Raw genomic sequence first — 20,016 nt, forward strand, 5'->3', positions numbered from 1 at the left:
ATATTCCCATGCTCAATCTCACTATCAACATACAGATGTGTTATACTTCTTGGATTTTTCTGACAATTTCACTATCTTGGAATCTATTCCTCCAGTAGCTTTGTAAAGCTGAACCAATGGGAATTTTACTAGTAAACATTTCATAGTCTGACCCTTTCAGTTGACATTATTAGCAAAAAGTGGAAAGAAAAAGTTATCTCAGATGAAATTCAGAGTAAACAGAAAGGAGGGAGTACGCAGTCTGCATCCTATTAGATTACTAATGGCTTCCCTATACCTCGGCTTCTCTTAAACCTCTACAAGAATAATAGGGACACATAAGATATGATCAGTACATAGGTGGAATGTTGATACTGCAGGAAATATATCCTGGTAAGATTCTGGGTAAGATTTTTCTAGTATTTGGTCACCTCTAAAAGCGTATGTTGCATAAATCTGTCAGTCACCATGCTAAAGCAGTAAACTTACCATTACATTTTTTCTGATCATTCAGAATCATATTCTGTAATTAACTGCACAAGCAAAAAGCAGCTGTAGAAAATATGGGTAACACTGATAGTTTATCATTGAGTTCCATATTGTGAGTCCAAGATAACTTTTAAACAATATAGTTGTAATCTAGAGGAAATTACAAGGCCAACAAATGGTACATAGATGGTGTACATATTAGAGAATTGTAACAAGTGAGCCTTCCCAGGGCTGGTCAGTCGTTGGCCTGCCCACCTGTTTCTGGGCCAACTGCCTGCCTCTCTCGCCTGCCTTGCCTTGTTGGAAAATGATTAAGATATTACACCGGCAGAAGGCTGCCCATTTTTCCACCCTGATGCCAGGGGGTGCTATCTGTGGTTCTGTTCCTCCCCTATACCCCAGCCCTAGCCTTGCAGGTGATCCCTTCAGCTAGCTAGCACTGGGACCCGAGATCCAGAGTCTCACCGGGATGTTCACTCCCCAGCAGAGCTCCTGGTCCCAGCACCCTCACACTGGGTTTATTCTATACACACACACAAAGCAACATGCCCACACACTGGGCTCCAAGCCTGCACATACACTCTCGGGGCTCCAGCCCCTTCCACCCTCTTTGGGCTCCAGCCCCTTGTCTCGGATCAGGGCTCTGAGCCCTGTCCCCAAGCCCTCCCTGGGGAATCTCTTATCCCTGGCCCCAGGAGCTTCCTTAATAGCTCCCCAAGGCTCAGGGCCCCACCCCCTGGAGCTTCACGCTGGCTCCTATATGCAGCCTCAGACCTTTACTGTACAGTCTGGGCACCGCCACAGATCCCTCCACCAACCTGGGCCCTGCCTCAGTGCTCCTCGGTGAGCCTGGGCCCCCTTGCTTGATCTCACTCACCAGGGATGTGGGAGCTGGGGTTATGAAGGAGCATCAACCCACTTTTCACTGGGGTGATAACTGGCCTAGTATTTCCTGGGGGCTTCCCTGCCACTGGGAGCCCCACCAGACCACCCACTCCTGGCAGGACGCAGTTTTAGGTCATGCCCAGGACCAAGAGCCTCCTAGCTATCCCCATCAGCTGTTGCCCTTGCCTCCTGGGTTGTTTCTGCTGCAGCTCAGCTAGGCGATGTTTCTGCCTCCCCTGGCAGCAGCAAACTACAGCCTCTTTATACCTGGTTCCTAAAGTGGCTGCCACCATCAGACACCTGGTAGCTGCCTGACTGCCTTTAAACTGGCAGGAACCAACAGTGCCCTGCCACAAGAATGGAAGGTGAAATTTCTACAGTTACAGTGGCTAGATACTCTAGTAATAATCAGAACTGTTGTGCTAACTATTTACCAATAACAAGAGAGATTCCCACTAAGTGTGTGTGATAAGACTGACTGACTGAAAATATAGTCTTGACTCTCGAAAATCAGGGGCTAGGGTTTAAAAACAAAAACAAAAAAACAAAAACAAAAAAGAGCCAAACTCAAGGGTCCTGCATCCATATAAATGTTCCTTAAGAAAGTTGATTTTCAAAAGTAGTGAACATCTAGCAGCTCCACTTGACTGCTTGTCAAGGCCTTAAATATTGATACAGAACTGGTACTTAAATATGGACATAAGCCATGTTTAAATATATATTCAGAAACCAGACTTTAGACTCCTATTTTAGGAGTTTTGATCCAGATGATGTTCTAACTTGTCCCTGTAGTGTTGATTAAGATTATAAATAGGCACTTTGTTCATCTTATTCTGTGACAGCCAAGCAGAAAATCATATTTACTGAAGAGCTGCCAAAACATTAACACTTATCCCTAATACAGTGATTTCAGTCTACACATCTTAATGCATTTATGAAAGTATATAAGCATTATCACCCTCATTGATAAGATAGAAAAACTTGAGTACTGACAGAACAAGGGTAGTGTTTTCATGAATAAAATGTATTTTAGATGCCCCCATTTATTTATTTATTTTTGAGAAATAAAGTACCCAAAAATCATGATCTCCACAAATCAATGGTCATTTCTGAAAATTTGGCTGCATGTGATTTACCTACGATCACAGAGCAGGTACAGACATAACACTTTTATCAGTATAAGTGCTTGGAAACCAGTCTAAACCTGTAACAGTACAGGAGTTTGGCACACACAGACTGGTTTAAAAATGGCGGAGCCCAGTCTAAGATAGACTTGGATCAATGTGCACTCAGACTTAATTGATTTAGGTTAGACCAGAGCATCCAACTTCTGTACCAGATCCCCTATCAATTCAAATTAGGTCTCAATCCTCCAGCATCCTAAGCTCCTTTGTGACCCCCCCCCCCCCCCACAGGGAGGCATGCTAGCACTCGCCCCACATTTGGCTATTCTGGCCGAGCACCCAGATGAACCCACCCCTGGGCTCCCACAGATCCAAGTCAGCACAGTGACTGATGATGCAGCAGCAGTGGGGAAGCATGCTTGGCCATGGCCTCTAGCCCAGTTGTGTTCTCTGGGGCTGTTCTCACTCACAGGGGCATAGGGGTCCCTGGGTGGGTGTACAGGCGCACACCCAGGGACCCCCATGCCCCTACAAATGGGCACAGCCCAAGGGAGCATGAAAGGGCTGCAGAGGATAGGTGAACATGGTTGCGTCCTCTGCCTGCCTGCAGTTGGCAGATGCCTGTGGCTGATGACAGGGAACGAGGTGGGGGGCGGTACTCAGCTGTGCCTGGCAGCTGATCAAGGGTGGCTCAGCTGCTTGGCTGCACTTGGTCTCTGACACCCCAGGGAGCCTACTGGAAGGCATGCAGGAGTGTCCCCAACCTGCTGGCCTTGGCCACTGCAGGCAGCCTTCATGCTGCCCTTCCCCAACAGACGTGTACTCTGTTCTTTCCCAAACTGACCTATGCTGCTTACAGAAATCCAGGTAAGTTTGTTTGATTCTACCTTAGACTTTTTGAACGTCTGTACTTAGCCACAGACTCCAGGTCTCTGGAGAAAGACTTGGACCAAACCCCCAAATCTGAACACACTACACTGAGGAGGAGAAGGCAAGACTGATGGGGGAATTTAATAGCAACTCTCAAGGGTGGTTCCAAAGAGGCTGTAGCTAGATTGTTCTCAGTGGTGCAGATGAGAGAACAAGAAGCAATGGTCTCAAGTTACAGCAAGAAAACTTTAGGTTAGATATTAGGAATAACTTTGTCACTAGGAGGGTAGTAAGGCATTGGAACAGGTCACCCAGAGAGATTGTGGACTCTCCATCCTTAGAGGTTTTTAAGACCCAGCTACATAAAGCCCTGACTGAGATTATATAGTGGGGGATGATCCTGCTTTGAGCAGGGGGTTGGACTAGATGACCTCCTGAGGTCCCTTCCAACCCTATTTTTCTATGATTCTATGACACTGAGGGTGTCTCTACACATGCATTTAGGTGCACCTAAATTTAATGCACACTAGGTTAATGCACATTAAGATGATTTAGGCTCGTGTCTACATGTGCACATGTTGAAGTGCATTCACACTGTGTGCGCGGACTGACCTGGGACTAATGTTAGTCCCAAGTCAGTCCATACACAGTGTTAATGCACCTTAATGTGTCTACACGTGTTAATGCGCTTCAACTATTCGTGCCTAAATTTGACACCTGCTTTTGCCATTTTTAAGGAGCATTAAGGGCGTGCATGTATAGATGTGTGCCCTTAATGTGCCTTAAATTGGGCTAAAGCACCATGTATTGGCATGTATAGATGCTCCCTGAATGTATTGGGAGTTGGCTCCAATATGTCTGCAGAACTGTTTCCCTCAGAACTGTTTCACTGATGCTGTTTCATTATCTGCAAATACAAATACCTAAGAAATAATATGAAATAAAAGAATGAGTGCTTCAGAGCATTATTCAAATTCTGAAGTGTGAAAGATCAACAACAGCTATTTTCTTGATAATCATTTCCAATACCATTCCTTTTGAGTTTGCTTCAAGAATTCAGTTGAAAAATGAGGTTCCCCATAAAAAATGATCTCTTTAGTACAGAGGAGAAAGCAGACCAGACTTGCCTATCTCCAGAGAGGATGAATGCTCTGTTAGTAATCTTTATGATTCTGCAATCTCAAAAGGGAGGGGGAAACCTCCAGAGTCTTCCTGCTCAAGATCACCACTGGAGCAGAATGAGGTGGTACATAGTGTGTCTTTTTCCTTCTCTTTCTTCTATGCAAGAGGACTAAATGAGTACTGTATAATTTCAGCTAGAGAAGGACCTAGGACCCCTTTGAAGTCTCTCCACTTCCATTACACCATACACCTGTTGTGATTCTGCTATTTGCCCATGTCAGAGTCCCTGTGTCACAGATATTTACTTTTCAGAAATTAACAGCAGCAATTTCACTGTGCTCTTTGGGTCTTTGATAAGCCCTGGCGTTTGAAGTCTCTGAGAGGTTAAGTACCCCCTGTTAGCAAGGAAAGGAGATGAACAACAGAGGCTTAGCGTATTATAAATCAATTAATTTGCCTGAAAAATTCTTGAGTAGCAAACAGGGGAGTTTTGGAGGGAGCCTGAAGTGGAATGTGTGAAGCTTTGGATTTAGGCACAGTTCTACATTCATTACTGTGATGGTCAGCAATGGAACAATGGTCATGACCTTCAATATATGCGCCATGTTTTCATTCTTGCCTGCAGCCAGAAGAGATTTTTTTCTCTATGAACTGCAAGCTGGTAGATGGGCTAAAAGAAAATAAAAAGAATCAAGTGGGTGAAAGAAAAGAGGAAGCATCATTCTGTCAACACAGTGCTACCTGTTTCTGAGGCATTGATAACTGGGAAGCAAAAGTTTTCAAATGCTTAGGGATCAATAATCTAACAGAAAAAAGGACAAGACAAGGCATCTGCTATAAACTACCAAATCACATTAGAGATCAGCATGACTGCCACCCTAAGCACCTATTATATGCCAGGAAAATAAAAGCCTTATTACTGAAAGGGATTTTAGTTACATAACCTGGAGTTACATGCTACTACAATGAAATCACTGTTGGAATTTCTAAAATGAAATGACGTTTTCTTAAAATTTTTGCATCCATAAAGAGAGAATTTTTATATTAGACCTTATCTTAACTGTTAAAGATGAGCTGATCACTGAACTACAACTTAGTGGCTGTTTAGATGCAGGTGACCATAACTTGGTTGAATTGTTACATGTGAATAGAATAAGTCAGTTTGTGTGTGTATGGGTGGGGGGGAGCTGTGCAGGCGCACACATGTGTGTATACACACAATCTAATTGTGTGCAGGGATATGTATATTTAGATATGTATAGCTACAAAACCAGTAATAAATATAGATGGTGCTTTAAAAAAGGTGAACTGCATAAAGCTGGAAACTATTATAAACTAAATCAGCTTGGAGGAAGAATTTAAACTGAAAATTATAATTGGGAATCATGTCAGAAATGTGTAACTGAGAAAGTGTTCATTAGCAAAACTAATGAAATGAAGTAGAGAACCCAGTGTTAAAAAAGGGAAGTAAAAATATTATTTATTTTAATAATATAAAAAGAAATGGGGAAAAAAGAGAAGTTATTAGTGATGATAAAAAAAATGTAAGGGAAGAAAAGGTATAAAAAGAAAAGGTGATTATCAGCGATTAAAAAGGCAACTTTAAGAATATAAGGAAACAAAAGCATTAAGGGTAAAATTATTCAGAGTAATGCCAAAAAGACAGAAGTGTTCAACAGATATCTGTTCTGTGTTTGAGAAAAAGGCAGGTAGATACATTCATATCATGTGATAATAAGAAGGAAATACTTTCTGTAATGACAAGAACTCAAGAGGATGTTGACTGATAAAGATGAATTGATCACAGAACTAAAAATTAGCTACTACAGTTAGACACTTAAAAATCAGCAAGTCTGGAAACTTGCACCCAAGAGTTGTAAAAGATCTAGCCAAGGAGCTCATTGGATTATTAGTACTAATTTTCACTAAGCATTGAAACAATAGAGAAGTTCTAGAGGAATGAAAAAAGTCTAATGTTATACCAATATTTTTAAAGGGTAAACAGAAGGACCAAGGTATTTATAGGTTTTTATAGTGACACAGTTCTCAGGTAAAATAATGGGATGGCTGATATGGGGCACGCTTAATAAAGAATTAAAGCAAGTGAATATAATTAATTCTAATCAACACGATTTTATGGAAAATAGATCTTGTCAAACTAAGTTAATATATTTTGTGTATAGGTGCGACAGGTCTGGGGCTGAGCACTGAGATGGTGCACTCCCCTGGTCCCTCTCCCCTGAGTGCCTCCTCCCACTTACCTGCCATGCCTTGCTGTTCCTTGAAAAAAGGGATGGGAGGCTGTCCATAACTCAGGGAGATCTACCTAGTTGACCAGTTCTTCTTAGGGTGCCTAGGCACCAGGTGTCTTAATGGCTGAATTCATGGCCTCCTACTCTCCTTATAGCCATGTCCATGTGTCACAGGTGTTACCGGTCTTTATTACCACAGTGCCTCTAATCCGTTCCTAATATACTCTCAGTCCTATGAGTCCTTGGTCAGCTTGGCCCTTCCTAACCTTGGCCTCTTAAACTGGCAGGTAGTTTTCAGCCCTGACCCGTTCTCTGTCACCTCAGCTTCTGGACTGAGTGCTGGTGGGACCCCATGTTTGTTGCCCCACCTAGTCCTAATAATGATATTGATGTAGTCGATTTCTGTAAGACATTTGATTGAAAAACTAGAACAACAGAAATTCAACATGGCACACATTAAATGGATTAACAACTGCCTCAATTGTAGGTCTCAACATGTTATGGTAAATGGTGACTTTTTATTGAGTTGCTGCATTTTAATGTCATCCCAATAGGGATTGGTTGCTAGTCCTACACTATATGACACCTTTATCAACGACTGGGAAGATAAAATGTAGAATCATTACTGATAAAGTATGTAGACGACACAAAGAGTGAAGATGTAAATAAGGAAGAGAAAAAAATCACTTACAAAACAAGATGCATTATAACATGGCTAAATATGAAGTCAACATAGGCACAAAAAAATGCAAGTTGTATATATATGGGGGTGGACTCTTCTCTGGAAAGCACTGACTTACTTGGGGGTTAAGGCAGATAATTAGCAAAACCTCAGTTCAGAGTGTGGCACTTTGACCCATGGACCTAATTCAATCACTGGGTGCATAGAAAAGGAATACTGGGCATGAATAAAGAGGTACCTTTGCATTTAGCACTGGTGAGCAACTGCTGGACAACTGTCTAGTTCTGGTATCTACAATTGAAAAAGTTTACTAAGCATTTGAGAGGTTCAATGAAGAGACTTGACAATGATTAAAGGCTTAGAGAACTTGGGTTCCATGAAAGAAAAGACACAAGCACCTCCATTTAATTCATCATCCAAGAAGTTAACAGATGACTTGATTGCAAATGTTTTTAAGCAGCTACACAAGAAATAAAACTTTGATAAGAAAGGGCTCTTTGAAAGCAAAGGTATAATTAAATGGCCGAAAGCTAGATAAAATCAAATTTGAAATGAGAAAATTTTAGATTTTATTCTCTATAAGCTACACTTTAAGTCAAACAGAAATTAATTCAGGAAACTTCCAGTGGCCTGCAGGAAGTCAGAGTAGGTGATCACAATAGCACTCTTTAGTTTTATAATCTACTAATTTATGAATCTGTGAAATTATGCCAGCCCATAATATTTTTAATTATTAGAGGTCTTTGTGTCCCTTTTCCAGTTAGTGCATGTTCATCTTTAATAAATAGGTTATTATACAGGAGTTGTACTGTTTACAGCCCTTCATGCTTTTCCATTCTATGTTTTGCTCAGCATGATAGGGTACTAGTCCTCTTCCTCCCAAGAAAAAAAATTAAGAAAATTAAAAAATCAGATATTAAGAAATAAAAATTATGAGAATATCTTAAGACAATGTAGAATTTGTTGCGGGAAACCATTTCAGCTACAAAGAATGCAAATGAGCTGGCTTAAAGTGTAATAAAAGTCATGCTATTAGCCATGCTTTTCATTTTTGTGAGAAGTGCTGATCATTAAATTTAATTAAGCACCATGTAATAGCAGGAGATGTAGGTAATAAGAGTTCTCATTTTACATTGTACTTTTGATAAGACAAATAATACAAAATTTACTTTTGGATCTAGTTAAGAAAGAATTTGTATAACATTTATATACTGTTGTACACACACACTCACACATGGGCACACATGCAGAAATATATAACACTGACAAGATAAATATTTCAAAGGTGCCTAATATGAAAGTCAAGACTCCTAAGTCACTTATATCCTTTTAAAAATGTTACCCTAGAACAGGGGTCCTCAGCCCCTGACCCATGGGTCAAATCTGGCCTGTGGAGCTGTTATCCAGCCTGTGTGGTTCCCCAAGGGTCTGGAAATTTGGCAGCAGGGGAGTGGTGGCAGTATCAATTACCTGTCCTCAGACCTGTGGGGAGACCAGCAGGCCAGATAACATGGCCTTGCATGCCAGACCGTACCAGTGTGAGTCTGGATTAGGGTGGTGCACAATTGGATCAGCATACAAATGATCAGGGTGATGTGCGATTGGGTCAGTGTGCAGTCAGATTGGAGCAGCATGCAGCTGGATCAGGGTGGCACACGTGAGTGACTGGGCTAGTGCATGACTGGATTGGAGTGGGATGTTATCAGTCTGGCACGCGGCTGAAACAGAGGCAGGCAGCCTGATCAGGGCAATGCATGGCTGGATCAGAACAATGCACGATCCAGCTCATGGACGAACCCAACACCACTCAACTGGCCCCTGGTACCAGGAAGTTGAGCACTACTACCCTAAAACATAAATTCTGAATGAAATTGTTGTTTGCCAGTGAGAATGTCATTGGATCACATGGCACTGTGGCTGCAAACAGATGTGGAATTAATCTGGGGATAAACCATTTTCTCTCAGGGCAAAGCGTAATTGCAGGGTAAAAACTGATGTGAGATTTCTCATGGGACAAAACCTTTTATCCTGGGATGCTACAGACATACAAGCCTATTTTCTCACTCTAAGTACTTGGAAGTATCCGAGACAAAATTTTTTTCCCCAGGACACTTACTGCTAGTTCAAGTTAACTGCCATTCATTTCAAGCACAAGCTGGTTGAGTAAAGGACTATGCTCTCCCAGGTTTTGACTCGAATCGATCAGAACAGACTCAAATGCAATGTCTGATTTTACCCATACAGAGACTCATGTCTGTTGTCCTGGGATAAATCTTAAAAAGATTTTCCAAATAAGAGGTAATAACAGGATATTGCAAAATATGCCTGTCTACTATCATTGAATGGATAACAGAAAAGTGGCATTGTATTCAGCCACTCACTCAACCCTGATTAGAAGGGTGATGTGTGTACACACCATTCTTGTGATACTTTTGTTTCAGGACAAACACAGGCACAACAAATATAACATCTGTTCCTAGCCTATGTGATTACCAGACAATGCCTATGTAGGATATTATACAAGGATCTTGCAGAGGTTTTTATACTGGCTAAGCGTTTTGCACATGAGTAATCCTGCTGCCTGAAAACTAAGCTGGTTGCCACCCACAAGGTTAAGCACTTGTGCGAATCCTTTCAAGATATGGTCCAGTTGATAATCTCACTCACACTAAATAATAATTTACACCAGAAATGCTCCCATTAAAGTTGATGAGAGCAATTGTGGAGAAAGGTGCTGGCAAACCAAGGTAAAGGTATGAAAATCCAGTTCCAAGTTAATAAAGAATGTGTATGTGATATTTCTACTGTGCCATTGAAAGGATTATTAGCCTCTTGTTTCAAATTATAATTTGAAGAAAAATTGCATTATATATTTAAAAATGATCTAAGCAGAGATAAAAGTAATAGAAGAGCAAAGTGAGTAGTTAATATTTCAAAACAAGATAATACTAACATGTGAAATAGAAACACTATGAAGTACAGAATTCTTGAATGAGCTCAAGGTTAAATTCATAGAACCTATGGCACAAATGGAAAATAGGCACACAAAAATAATTCTTTGATGGTAAATGATAAAGAAAGGACTTTGCAAGTTTCTTTCTAAAATCCACACATAAAAAGGAGGAAAGCTTTTGAACTTCTCTTCTTGTGATGACACTATTAGCTACATTTTATCAGGTTAGTGTTTTTAAATGCTATTAACACATAAACTGAGCCATGCTTTCTTACTAGCATAAGTGGTATTGGGAGTGGAGGAAGATTACCCAACTGGAATTTGCTTTGTATGAATCAGTCCTACTTGAAAGAGGCAAAGAGCTCTTGGAGCTTGAGACACAGCAGTAACTACAAAGTGGTATAGATACTCACTACTTATCAAGTTCCATACTAAAAAAAATGAGGAGGACAAAAACCCAGCAATTTGTATTCTTGTGATGTTTGGAATTTGAATGTGGCTTGAGATACAGATGACAATGCCTGTCCACAGAGCCGTCCCTAGGGGTGTGCGGGGCCTGGTGGGGAGGGGGGTGGTGAGCAGATGAAGCCGGCACTGCTCAGTGGTGGCGGCGGTGGCAGAGCCAGTGGCACTTGGCAGCGGCGGTGTGGTGATGGCTGAGGTGGGGTCTGTACAGCACTAACCATGGGGCCCGGGGCAGTCACCCTGATTTGCCTCCCCCCTCCCCAGGGACGGCCTTGCCTGTCCATATAATATGATAAATCAAAATCCAGATCCAGACTCTTGAATTTTCGAAGGCCTGAACTCTCGATCTGTACTTTCATTCCTGATAAGCAGTGCAGCTGGGAACTAGCACTCTCTTAGCTGAAGAAACTGCATACAGCTGGAAACTCTGTGATATAGTGGTTAGTATAAGATGTAAGAACAGTGTGGTGCCATTATAGTGGTTAGTATAAGATGTAAGAACTCTATGGTACTATTATTTGAGTGTTTAGTGAAGAGTGGTCATTCTCTTAACCATGTTGAAATTGTATGCGGAACTGCTGCCAGAGCATTACTCAGATTCCTCAGATGTGCTTAAACTTAAATCCTGTACCTAGAGTTTGAGGGACACAGAATCTGAACCCAGATGCCCAATGTCTCTTATTTGTCTAACTGATGGACTCAAAACCTCCAATGCCTCTGAGGGACCCTGAACAACACTGTATTTTCCTGCATCTTTTAATTGGGTACAACATTAATTCCCCCAGATGATACTACGTTTTCAGTTTTGCTAGGTATGTTAAAGTATTTTGTTTCCACCCACTGATTGAGAATGAAACATGCTCTACAAAGGCATGAATCCACAAGGTGCGGAGTACCTCCTGGAAAGCGCTGAAAGGTTTTGAATACCACCGATGTCATTAGAAGCTGAGGGTTCTCAGCACCTCCCAGGGGGAAGAATCAGAAGCAAAAATATTAAATTTTCCTGACACAATAAAGGCCTGTAATCATGGCAGATTGAATTCATACCTTAAGTCTAAACAAGCAAAAATTAGTTTTGTGCTTTTCTGCCAGAAATAAGAAAGCAGCACATTGTAAGTAAATTGCATTGCTTCTACTATTTTCTTGTGTGTGGTGAAAACAAGAACAGCTGTTCCTTGACTGCTTTGTTTGTAACAGGGAGCCAGAGGGCTCCTTGTTACTTTAAGAGAAGAGCAGAAGAAGGGAGATCCCTCCCGGTGAGAGGAACTCTGCTGAGTATGGGCTGGCTGCAGGGGAACAGGCAGCCAGGGATCTAAAGGTGATGAGCACCTATTGCAGAGCTAGCTGCCCAGCAATAGGATGGTCTGGAGCAGCAAAGACACTGCTAAGAGAGTAGCAGTGGTAAGCTGGCATGAAAGTAGACTGGTCATCAGGCACAGAATGGAAACCCCTGTAGGTGGCTGGAAAATCACCTGACAGGAAGGGGCAGGGCTTATGAGGCACAAAAAGCCACTGCCTGACACCAGGTGGTCAGTCTGGTCCTGCAGGCAACAGGGAGAAATGCTCCTGAGCAAGATGGCTGCTGGAAAGGGACTACTGGCTGGCACCAGAGCTGCCAGTCCCTTCCATGGGAACTGCAGATAAAGGGCTTATAGCTTGTAGGGCAGTATGACTCAATGTGGGGGTTAGTTTTAGTTACAGCCAGTTTGCTTGTGCTTTCTGTTGAAATTTTAAATTGACAGACCAGGAGTGGCTATGAGGGGCAATGTGGAGCCATGGAGGATGTGAGAGGGCACATGAAGGCTTGAGCCTGCCAGGCACAGAGGCACAAGCCACATGGTGCCCAGGGGGCATGAGAGTATTTGGTGCTCTATCAGGGCCAGGACTCAAAACACAGTCAGGTGGAAGGCAGAAACATTAAAGCCTGAGCCTGGAAAGGTGATTGAGGTAGGCTAAAGCTGGGAAGACTAGGGCTAGTGCCCAAGAGGGGCAAAACGAGGGCCATGGGCCCAAATCCTGAGAAAGGCAGGAACCAGGGCCAGGGGCCTGAGCCCAAGAGGAGTGAGACAGGGGCTGGAGCCCAGAAACCAGGTCCAGTGCAGTGGGCCTAGGCTAGAGGCCCAGCTAGAGAAAGGACATGGAAGTTAGGAAGACCGAGACCCTAACACGGGTGTGGAAGCCTGAGGAGACCTAATGGTGTATTGGGGCAAGGTGCCCCTGGAATGAGAATTGGTAATATCTGAGAGGCATGGGCCTGGCTGTAGGGGCAGAAGGAGCCATGAATATCCCTTAAGGCAACTTGTGCACTAGAGCATGGATGGGCCAGGAGGACCCACCTAGAGCTTGAGAGCAGGATGGGGATTGGCTGGGTGTGGGAGGGATCCACTGACTGATAATAGATAAGGGCTCGCTCTGGGGCCTGGGGGCAACCTCACGTTTCATTATCAAATTATTCCAGAAAAGGTATGACAGGAGAGAGGAACAGAGGGTACTTGAGGAACCAGGGTAGGGCAGGAGTCACATGGCCACCAAGGTGCATCATGGCTGCACCTGGGAGGCCTGATCCTGTTACAGTAACAAACATATCTTTTATGTGCCACAGTAGCAAAACTTTTCCATGTCTGTCATTTTTTCCATTACAATCTTTAGGCATTTAGAAGTCATTTATTAACAGTTGGTCTAGTTTAAATCTAGCCCCAAAATATCTCAGTCTAAAAGTACCTTTCTCTTTTCCAAAACTACATAAGCTTCCTTTCCCTGTACAGGCACCTTCAACAATAAAAAAGAGCTTGTACATTAGCATGCTATGAATTAAATCCTGGCTCTATGCAAGTCAATGGGAGTCTTGCCATTGATTTCAATAGAAAATGAGACTTGAAGAGTCATCAAGTCTAGACAACTGAGTCACACTCCCTTTCAGACATGTTTCTATCTCCATCATTTTGGTTTCTTTTTCTGCCTCCTTCTATTAGAGGGCCCTCCCAAAGCCTCACTCTTCTGGTGGTCAGGAACCTTCTGATTTTCAGCTTGCATTTATCCATGGTAATTTATACAGACTTATTCTTTTAACAGTGGTGTCCTTTAGTTTTAATACACCATTGTCCCTTCTGTTGACCATTTAATACACCATTTTCCCTTGATGGTTATAGATGGCAACCATATCCCCTCTCTAAGCCTGCATTTTCTTAGGATAAACAAAGATAGGTCTTTTAGGGCACCTCTCTCCCATTTCTGCACTCCTTCAGGGTGTCACTGAAAAGCACACCCTGCCTATCTGCTCTGCTCTGAGTGGACCAATGCTGGAAATGTCATTGTGATGCTGCCCTGATGCACCCCCCCCACCCCGCCTCTACTTTGCAGCCGCTCTTAATATCTCTGTCTCTGGTGTGCTTGAGAGCACAGTGAGGGATACTGAGAAGCTTTCTTGCTTGAGTTCTAGGATTGGTATGAAGAGATCAAGACAGGCGGACAGGGCATCCTTCCTTGTGGCATATCTAGGAGTGCAAAATAAGAGGTAGCCTCCTTAGTCTCCTTTCATAAGATAGGCTCTCTGTCACCCAGATCTTTGTAGCAGTCCTTCTCTATACCTATTTCAATTTGAATTAATCTTTCTTGAATAGGGGTGACTAGAACCTAACAGAGTATTTCAGATGTGGTCTCATCAGTGCCTTGGGTGGTGACATCTCTACTGGAAATATTTTGCCTGACACATTCTAGAATCTCATTTGCATTTTTTATGACCACGTCATAGTGATGGCTTTTAGTCATCTTGTGACTGACTAAATTCTCATGTCTTCTTCATATGAATTGGTTCTAAACATAAAATATTTTTACTAAATTCATAACCTTGCATTTTCTCCTATTAAATTTCATCTTGTTTCTATCATTCCAGTCCTCAAGGTCATCCAGTTCCTACTTTAAGCTATTTCAGTCCTCCTCCATACTGTGGCATCCATAAAGTTCATTAGCAGTACCTAAGATTTTCTGCCCAGGTCTTTAGTGAAAATATTGAACATGGTCAGTTTAGATAAAATCCTTGTAGAACCCCACTTTTAAATTCTCCTAAACCTAATAGTTGTCTTTCAGCACAGCCAGTTGTCTGTCTATAATGAGTTCCTTCCCCACCTTACATTTCTTGTAACAATTCTCATTTTCTTCTTAATAATTTATAATTTCCCATGTGGAACTATGTCAGGTTTATTGAAATCCAAATAGATAATATCTCCTGCATTTCCCTTGTCTAAAATATTATTCATGTTATCAAAGAAAAGTATCATGTTAAGCTGGCATGATCTACTATTGGTAAACCCATATTGCGTTTCACCCCATTTTCCATTTACCTCAATGTCTTTAATTAGTCTTTCCGTCAGTTTTTTTTTCTAAAACCTGCTGAGGTTTATTTAATGGGCCTATAGTTACCGGTCACTTTTTTTCTCATTAATAAATATAAGAACTAAGTTTACTGTTCTCCAGTCACCTGCAATATAATAAAGTCATTAAAATTTGTTTCCACTGGATTTGCAATAGCATGTGCCAGTTCTTTCAGTACTCTAGGAAGGAGATTATTTGACCCCTCTGATCTGAATGCAGTAAGCTCCCTAAGCTTTGCTTCCACCTTAGATATGGTAATTTCCTTTTCCCTACCCTTATTTACACTAGCTGCTCTGCCTTTGTGTTCAACAGGGTCCCTATTCAAAAAGTGACTGTATAGACCACACCTAAATTATCTTTAACCCCGTCCTCACTACATGGCAATCCCATTTCTTTTCCTTTCACTTACAGGACTTGTTAAGCATTTCAGTTTCCTTTGCTAAGACTAACTCAGTTTGGCTCTGTAGCCATAAATTCTAGCTTTCTTAGCTTATCAATCCCTTTTGCCATTCTTTGCAGGCTCTTTATTTACTGCTAGTATTCTTTTTGAAGGGGTTCAGTGAAATTATGTATTGATTTAGGTGTAGAGTCCCTCCTTATTTGCTCTTAACCCTTCTTTGGGAGGCAGGTTTCCAATAGATTTTGCACCTTTGACTTGAAGTCATTCTAAGGCTCTTTTACCTTTAGGTCTTTGAATTTGTCAGTACACTTGACTTCACTATCTAGTTCCTTTAACCTCTCAGACTGCAGCCTTTTGAAACTGCTAGTTTGCAACCAATTTTTTTATTCTATTTTATTTAATTTCAACCTATTCCTAGTTTCAGAAGGTACAACTACTAAACACTACACGAGAGGAAAGGCTCTCTGGATATGAGGATAAGAAAAAAAGTTTTGCATTGATGAAACGATGGCAGCATGTTAACAGATCATAATTTTTCATGTCTACTTGGAAGTCTTAAAAAGCAGCATTATGTGGACATGCAACCACTTGAAGCAAATTTAAATTTGGTGTATTGACAATCTTTAATCTATACAGGATGTCTTGCAGAGAAATACAGGACAGAATGCAAATTAACAGGTAACCAGAGTTATTTCTTGAAATCTGGTGGAGTGGAAAAAGATCTGTGTTGTACCAACCCAAAAGGAATACAGGATGGGAAGAAGTCTAAAATGCCAGCAATGCACACAGAACACAGAGAATTAATAGTATAAATGACACATGAGGAACCATAGAGGACTGCAAAATTAATCCTGATTATATGTAAATTACTGAAAAATGGTGGAGATGTTTTCACTTTTCTTGCTGTTATAAATTGCTTGCTTTTTCAAAGGGTTAATACTGTGCACTATAATCAACTGACTAGTGTTTTTTTGTATTACTGCCCTGTCCTGTACAGTAACAGAATTATAAAACTGTGCATCCTACATCTATATTGCTAATGGAAAGACTCCTTTAATGAGTGATTTAAGGCCTGTGTTTTTAGAGTAGTGGTCTACATTTTAGAGTTTAATGTCTACAGTTGCTGAAAAGTTCCAGAGCAGCCACAGAATGAACTCTTGTAACAATCATCTGTAACGGAGGCAGTGGCCGGCAGCAAGAAGGGCTATGTTCACATTTTGGGGTACCCCATAAATTATACTAGTGGCTCAAGCCCCCACCCAGAAATCTGGGAACACTGGATTTGCTGGGGCATCCCATAGACATTAAAGGAACTTGATAGTGAAGACAGGTGTACTGAAGAATTCAGGGACCTAAAGGTGAAGGAGCCTTTTTAGCCAGTCACAGCTATACCACTGTGCTGAGACACTACAGTTACAAATCAGAGGGGGCCAGGACCCATCATTCCTGGTCAGTCTGTTCCTTACCATAATACCATATCCCTATGTTATTATGCCACTCAAGGCCTGTGTGGCCAAAACTGCCAGCAAAACTGCCAGGACTCCATTGCTGATCAGGTGCTCCAAGGATTAATACCCCCATGGTATTATCCCACTCAAAAAAAAAAAAAAAAGGTGGGGGTGGGGGTGGAAGAGGGAGGTCAAACTCCAAGACAGACTTTCTCTCTCTGTACCCAAGGCTTCTCTTTTACATAGCTTTTGCTTGCCTCTCCAGTGAAGAATGAATTAGAAAATGAAGATACACAGTTCTTCATAGTAACTCAAATGGTAACTACTGCTGTATTTCTTCTGGGTAGTTCTAAAATTGCAGGAGCTGGGTAGTTAACAACACAGTACAGTAACACATGGCTTGTAATTCAATGACTTTTGGCTTAAGGTGCATAAAACATTAGAAGTAAACCCACAACTAAGTGTTAAACTACAGGAGGTTCTAGTATTCTTTTTTTGCTAATGGAATTGTTTCACTTTGAAGCCTCAGCAGTGATGTCACTGCAACAAGTATAGATACCAGTTCAGATCCTGCAAACATAGTATTATTGTCAAAGGCAAAACTAAAAAAAATATATTTTTAAAACTGGATTCCCAAACTCATGAGAAAGAAGTCATGGGTTTTTTTTGTTGTTTTTTCTGTTCTAATTCCCCTGCTCTTCCACAGTTTTTGCAGACAGTCACAGTGTTGACAAATCTGGTAGATTTGTATTGAATAAGGGACTGCGGGAGCACTGATTAGTGGATCTACCTGCTATCTGATCATTATTTTTCAAAGACTATAAAGGATCCTTTCTCTTGAGTATTTGCAAACTAATGCAAAGAGCTGTAATGACTTTTTAACAGCAAGGCAAGAAGCAGGACTCAAACCAACCAACTCCTAATGGGGTTACTACATTTCCATTCAATAGGACTAATTTTTCAAGTCAGCTGAACTAAGGCAAGATTCCAGCATTGCTAACTCTTATCCTTTTTTCCAGTCTCTCATGATAAGTGATGATTTTCTCTTGAAGTCCTAGCTACTGCATTGCCTATAGGGAACTCAGCTCATAAAAAAGAGAGATGTTTCTAGACCTTATTCAAAAGCTTGTCTAACTTTATCCCAACTACATCATTGGCCCAATAAAAGAAATCACCCTAAGAAATCCTTAGCTCTTGCATAATTTCTGGGCCATCACAGCTACAACATCACTCTTACACTACCCTAGACCCTATGGCAGAGGGGAAAAAAAGTCTGAAAACCTGTCCAAAGTGCACCCTACAGGCTCAAAGAAGACAACAGACAGCTCCAATTGATTTGAGTTTTTGATCATTCTTTTTAAAGGCATGACTTGTAGGAGAATCTGCTTTGTGAATGTTCAGGAGTCATTTGGAGGGGGCCAATGCTCCATTTACCTTTGCATGAGTGGGACAAACCCATACACTAAACCTCCCGTTGCCCTGGAAAGCTATTTAATCGTCCAGCAAAGGTGCCACAGCTTAGAGAGGCTCTACCCCAGCAGCAGTGAGAAAACTACATTACCCAGACTACCCCGCGGCTCTCGGACTTCCTGGAATGCTCACATGACTTGTCGGCTGCACCATGGCGGAAGCAGAGGAGAAGGTAAAGGCTGGGCCAATGCAGTGAGATTGGGAGCGGAATAGTGAGGGCCTCAGTGCTTGCTGCGGGGCAGCTCTGGGGAGGGGGAGAGGGAAACCTGATGCTTCTGGCCTCTGATGCAGTAGGAGAGGGGAGGAGAAGAGAAGAGAGGAGAGGAGAGGAGCGGAGTAGGGCTGGGGAGGGCTTTGGGGAGCAGCAGCCTCATGAGGCTGAGTTAAGGGGGTGAGGGGAGGAGTGACAGGGGCTGGGAAGGTTGGTGGGAGCAACGGGAGCAGGAGGGGGAGAGTAGGACCAGCAGTGGAGAGAGGAATGGGGGTTGTTCTTAGGAAACAGGGACTTTGATCACCAAAGCAGGGGCACAGGGACAACAACAAAAAAGTAGAAGCTGGTCAGTTGCAACTCTACATCTGTGCTTTGCATGGGGAAGCATGGCAAGTTGAGGCTGGAAGCCTGTTGGTCTCTTGCAGATGTTTCCATTCAGCCTTTCAGTGGTACCCCAAGGCCTCTTTTTTTTTTTTTTTTTTGGTGCCCCAAACAAATGGAGGGGTTTAGGTGGTAGCCGTGTTGGTCTAAGGATATAGGCAGACAAGGTTCCTTGGGTGAATTTGATAACTTTTATTAGACCAACCCAAATGGTTGGAGAATAGTTATTAAGCAAGCTTTCGGGTTCAAAACCCCTTCGTCAGGCTCAGGAAGCTGCAGCAGTTGGTGTGTGCTCTTCCTGGATGGAATGAAAAGTAAACCAGCCAGGGACTGGGCGGGGCTGGGCTGGGCTGGGGAGTCAGTTGCCAGGCAGATTATAATGTATCAAAAATCCAATGTCTATGTTTAGTCCCTGATCTCTAGTATCCAGCAGGTTGATGAAATAGAGCTCATAGGCTCGTCTCTGGGATGTGTTGTGTAAATTTCCCTTGAGGATCAGGACTGAGAGATTGGAGAGAGAGTGGCCCTCCTGTGAGAAATGTGCCCCCACCGGTAGTTGGGTGTTTCTGTCTTTGATGGATTTCCGGTGTGCATTCATTCTGGTGCGCAGTTGTTGTCTGGTCTCTCCTACATATCTTCCATCAGGGCATTTGGTGCATTGGATGAGGTATACTATCTTCCTATGAGGAAGATCTTTTTAAGAAAATCCTCAAAAAATTGCAACCCATATTAGAAAAAGACCCTATTCTTAAAAAGATCTTCCCAGAGCCACCCATCCTAGCCTTCAGACAAGCACCGAACCTCGCCAACCTCATCACCAGAAGCAAACTTCCTCAACCCCAGAACACACCAAAAGGATCCAGACCGTGCCATGACAAGAAATGCAAAACCTGCCAACACATCTCCACCACCCC

At 42.3% G+C, this 20,016-nt stretch overlaps 1 protein-coding gene across 1 annotated transcript in view; it reads left to right on the forward strand.

Moving 5' to 3' along the window:
• Positions 1-18,634: 18,634 nt before the first annotated feature.
• Positions 18,635-20,016, forward strand: part of VPS41 (VPS41, HOPS complex subunit) — a 169,635-nt gene continuing 168,253 nt past the window's right edge. The window contains exon 1 of the mRNA XM_006020447.1: positions 18,635-18,682. Within this exon, the coding sequence (XP_006020509.1) occupies positions 18,662-18,682 (21 nt within the window). The 5' untranslated portion in view covers positions 18,635-18,661. The remainder of the gene's footprint in view (positions 18,683-20,016) is intronic.

The sequence above is a fragment of the Alligator sinensis genome, unplaced genomic scaffold (genome assembly GCF_000455745.1).
Source record: "Alligator sinensis unplaced genomic scaffold, ASM45574v1 scaffold254_1, whole genome shotgun sequence".
Lineage (NCBI taxonomy): Eukaryota > Metazoa > Chordata > Crocodylia > Alligatoridae > Alligator > Alligator sinensis.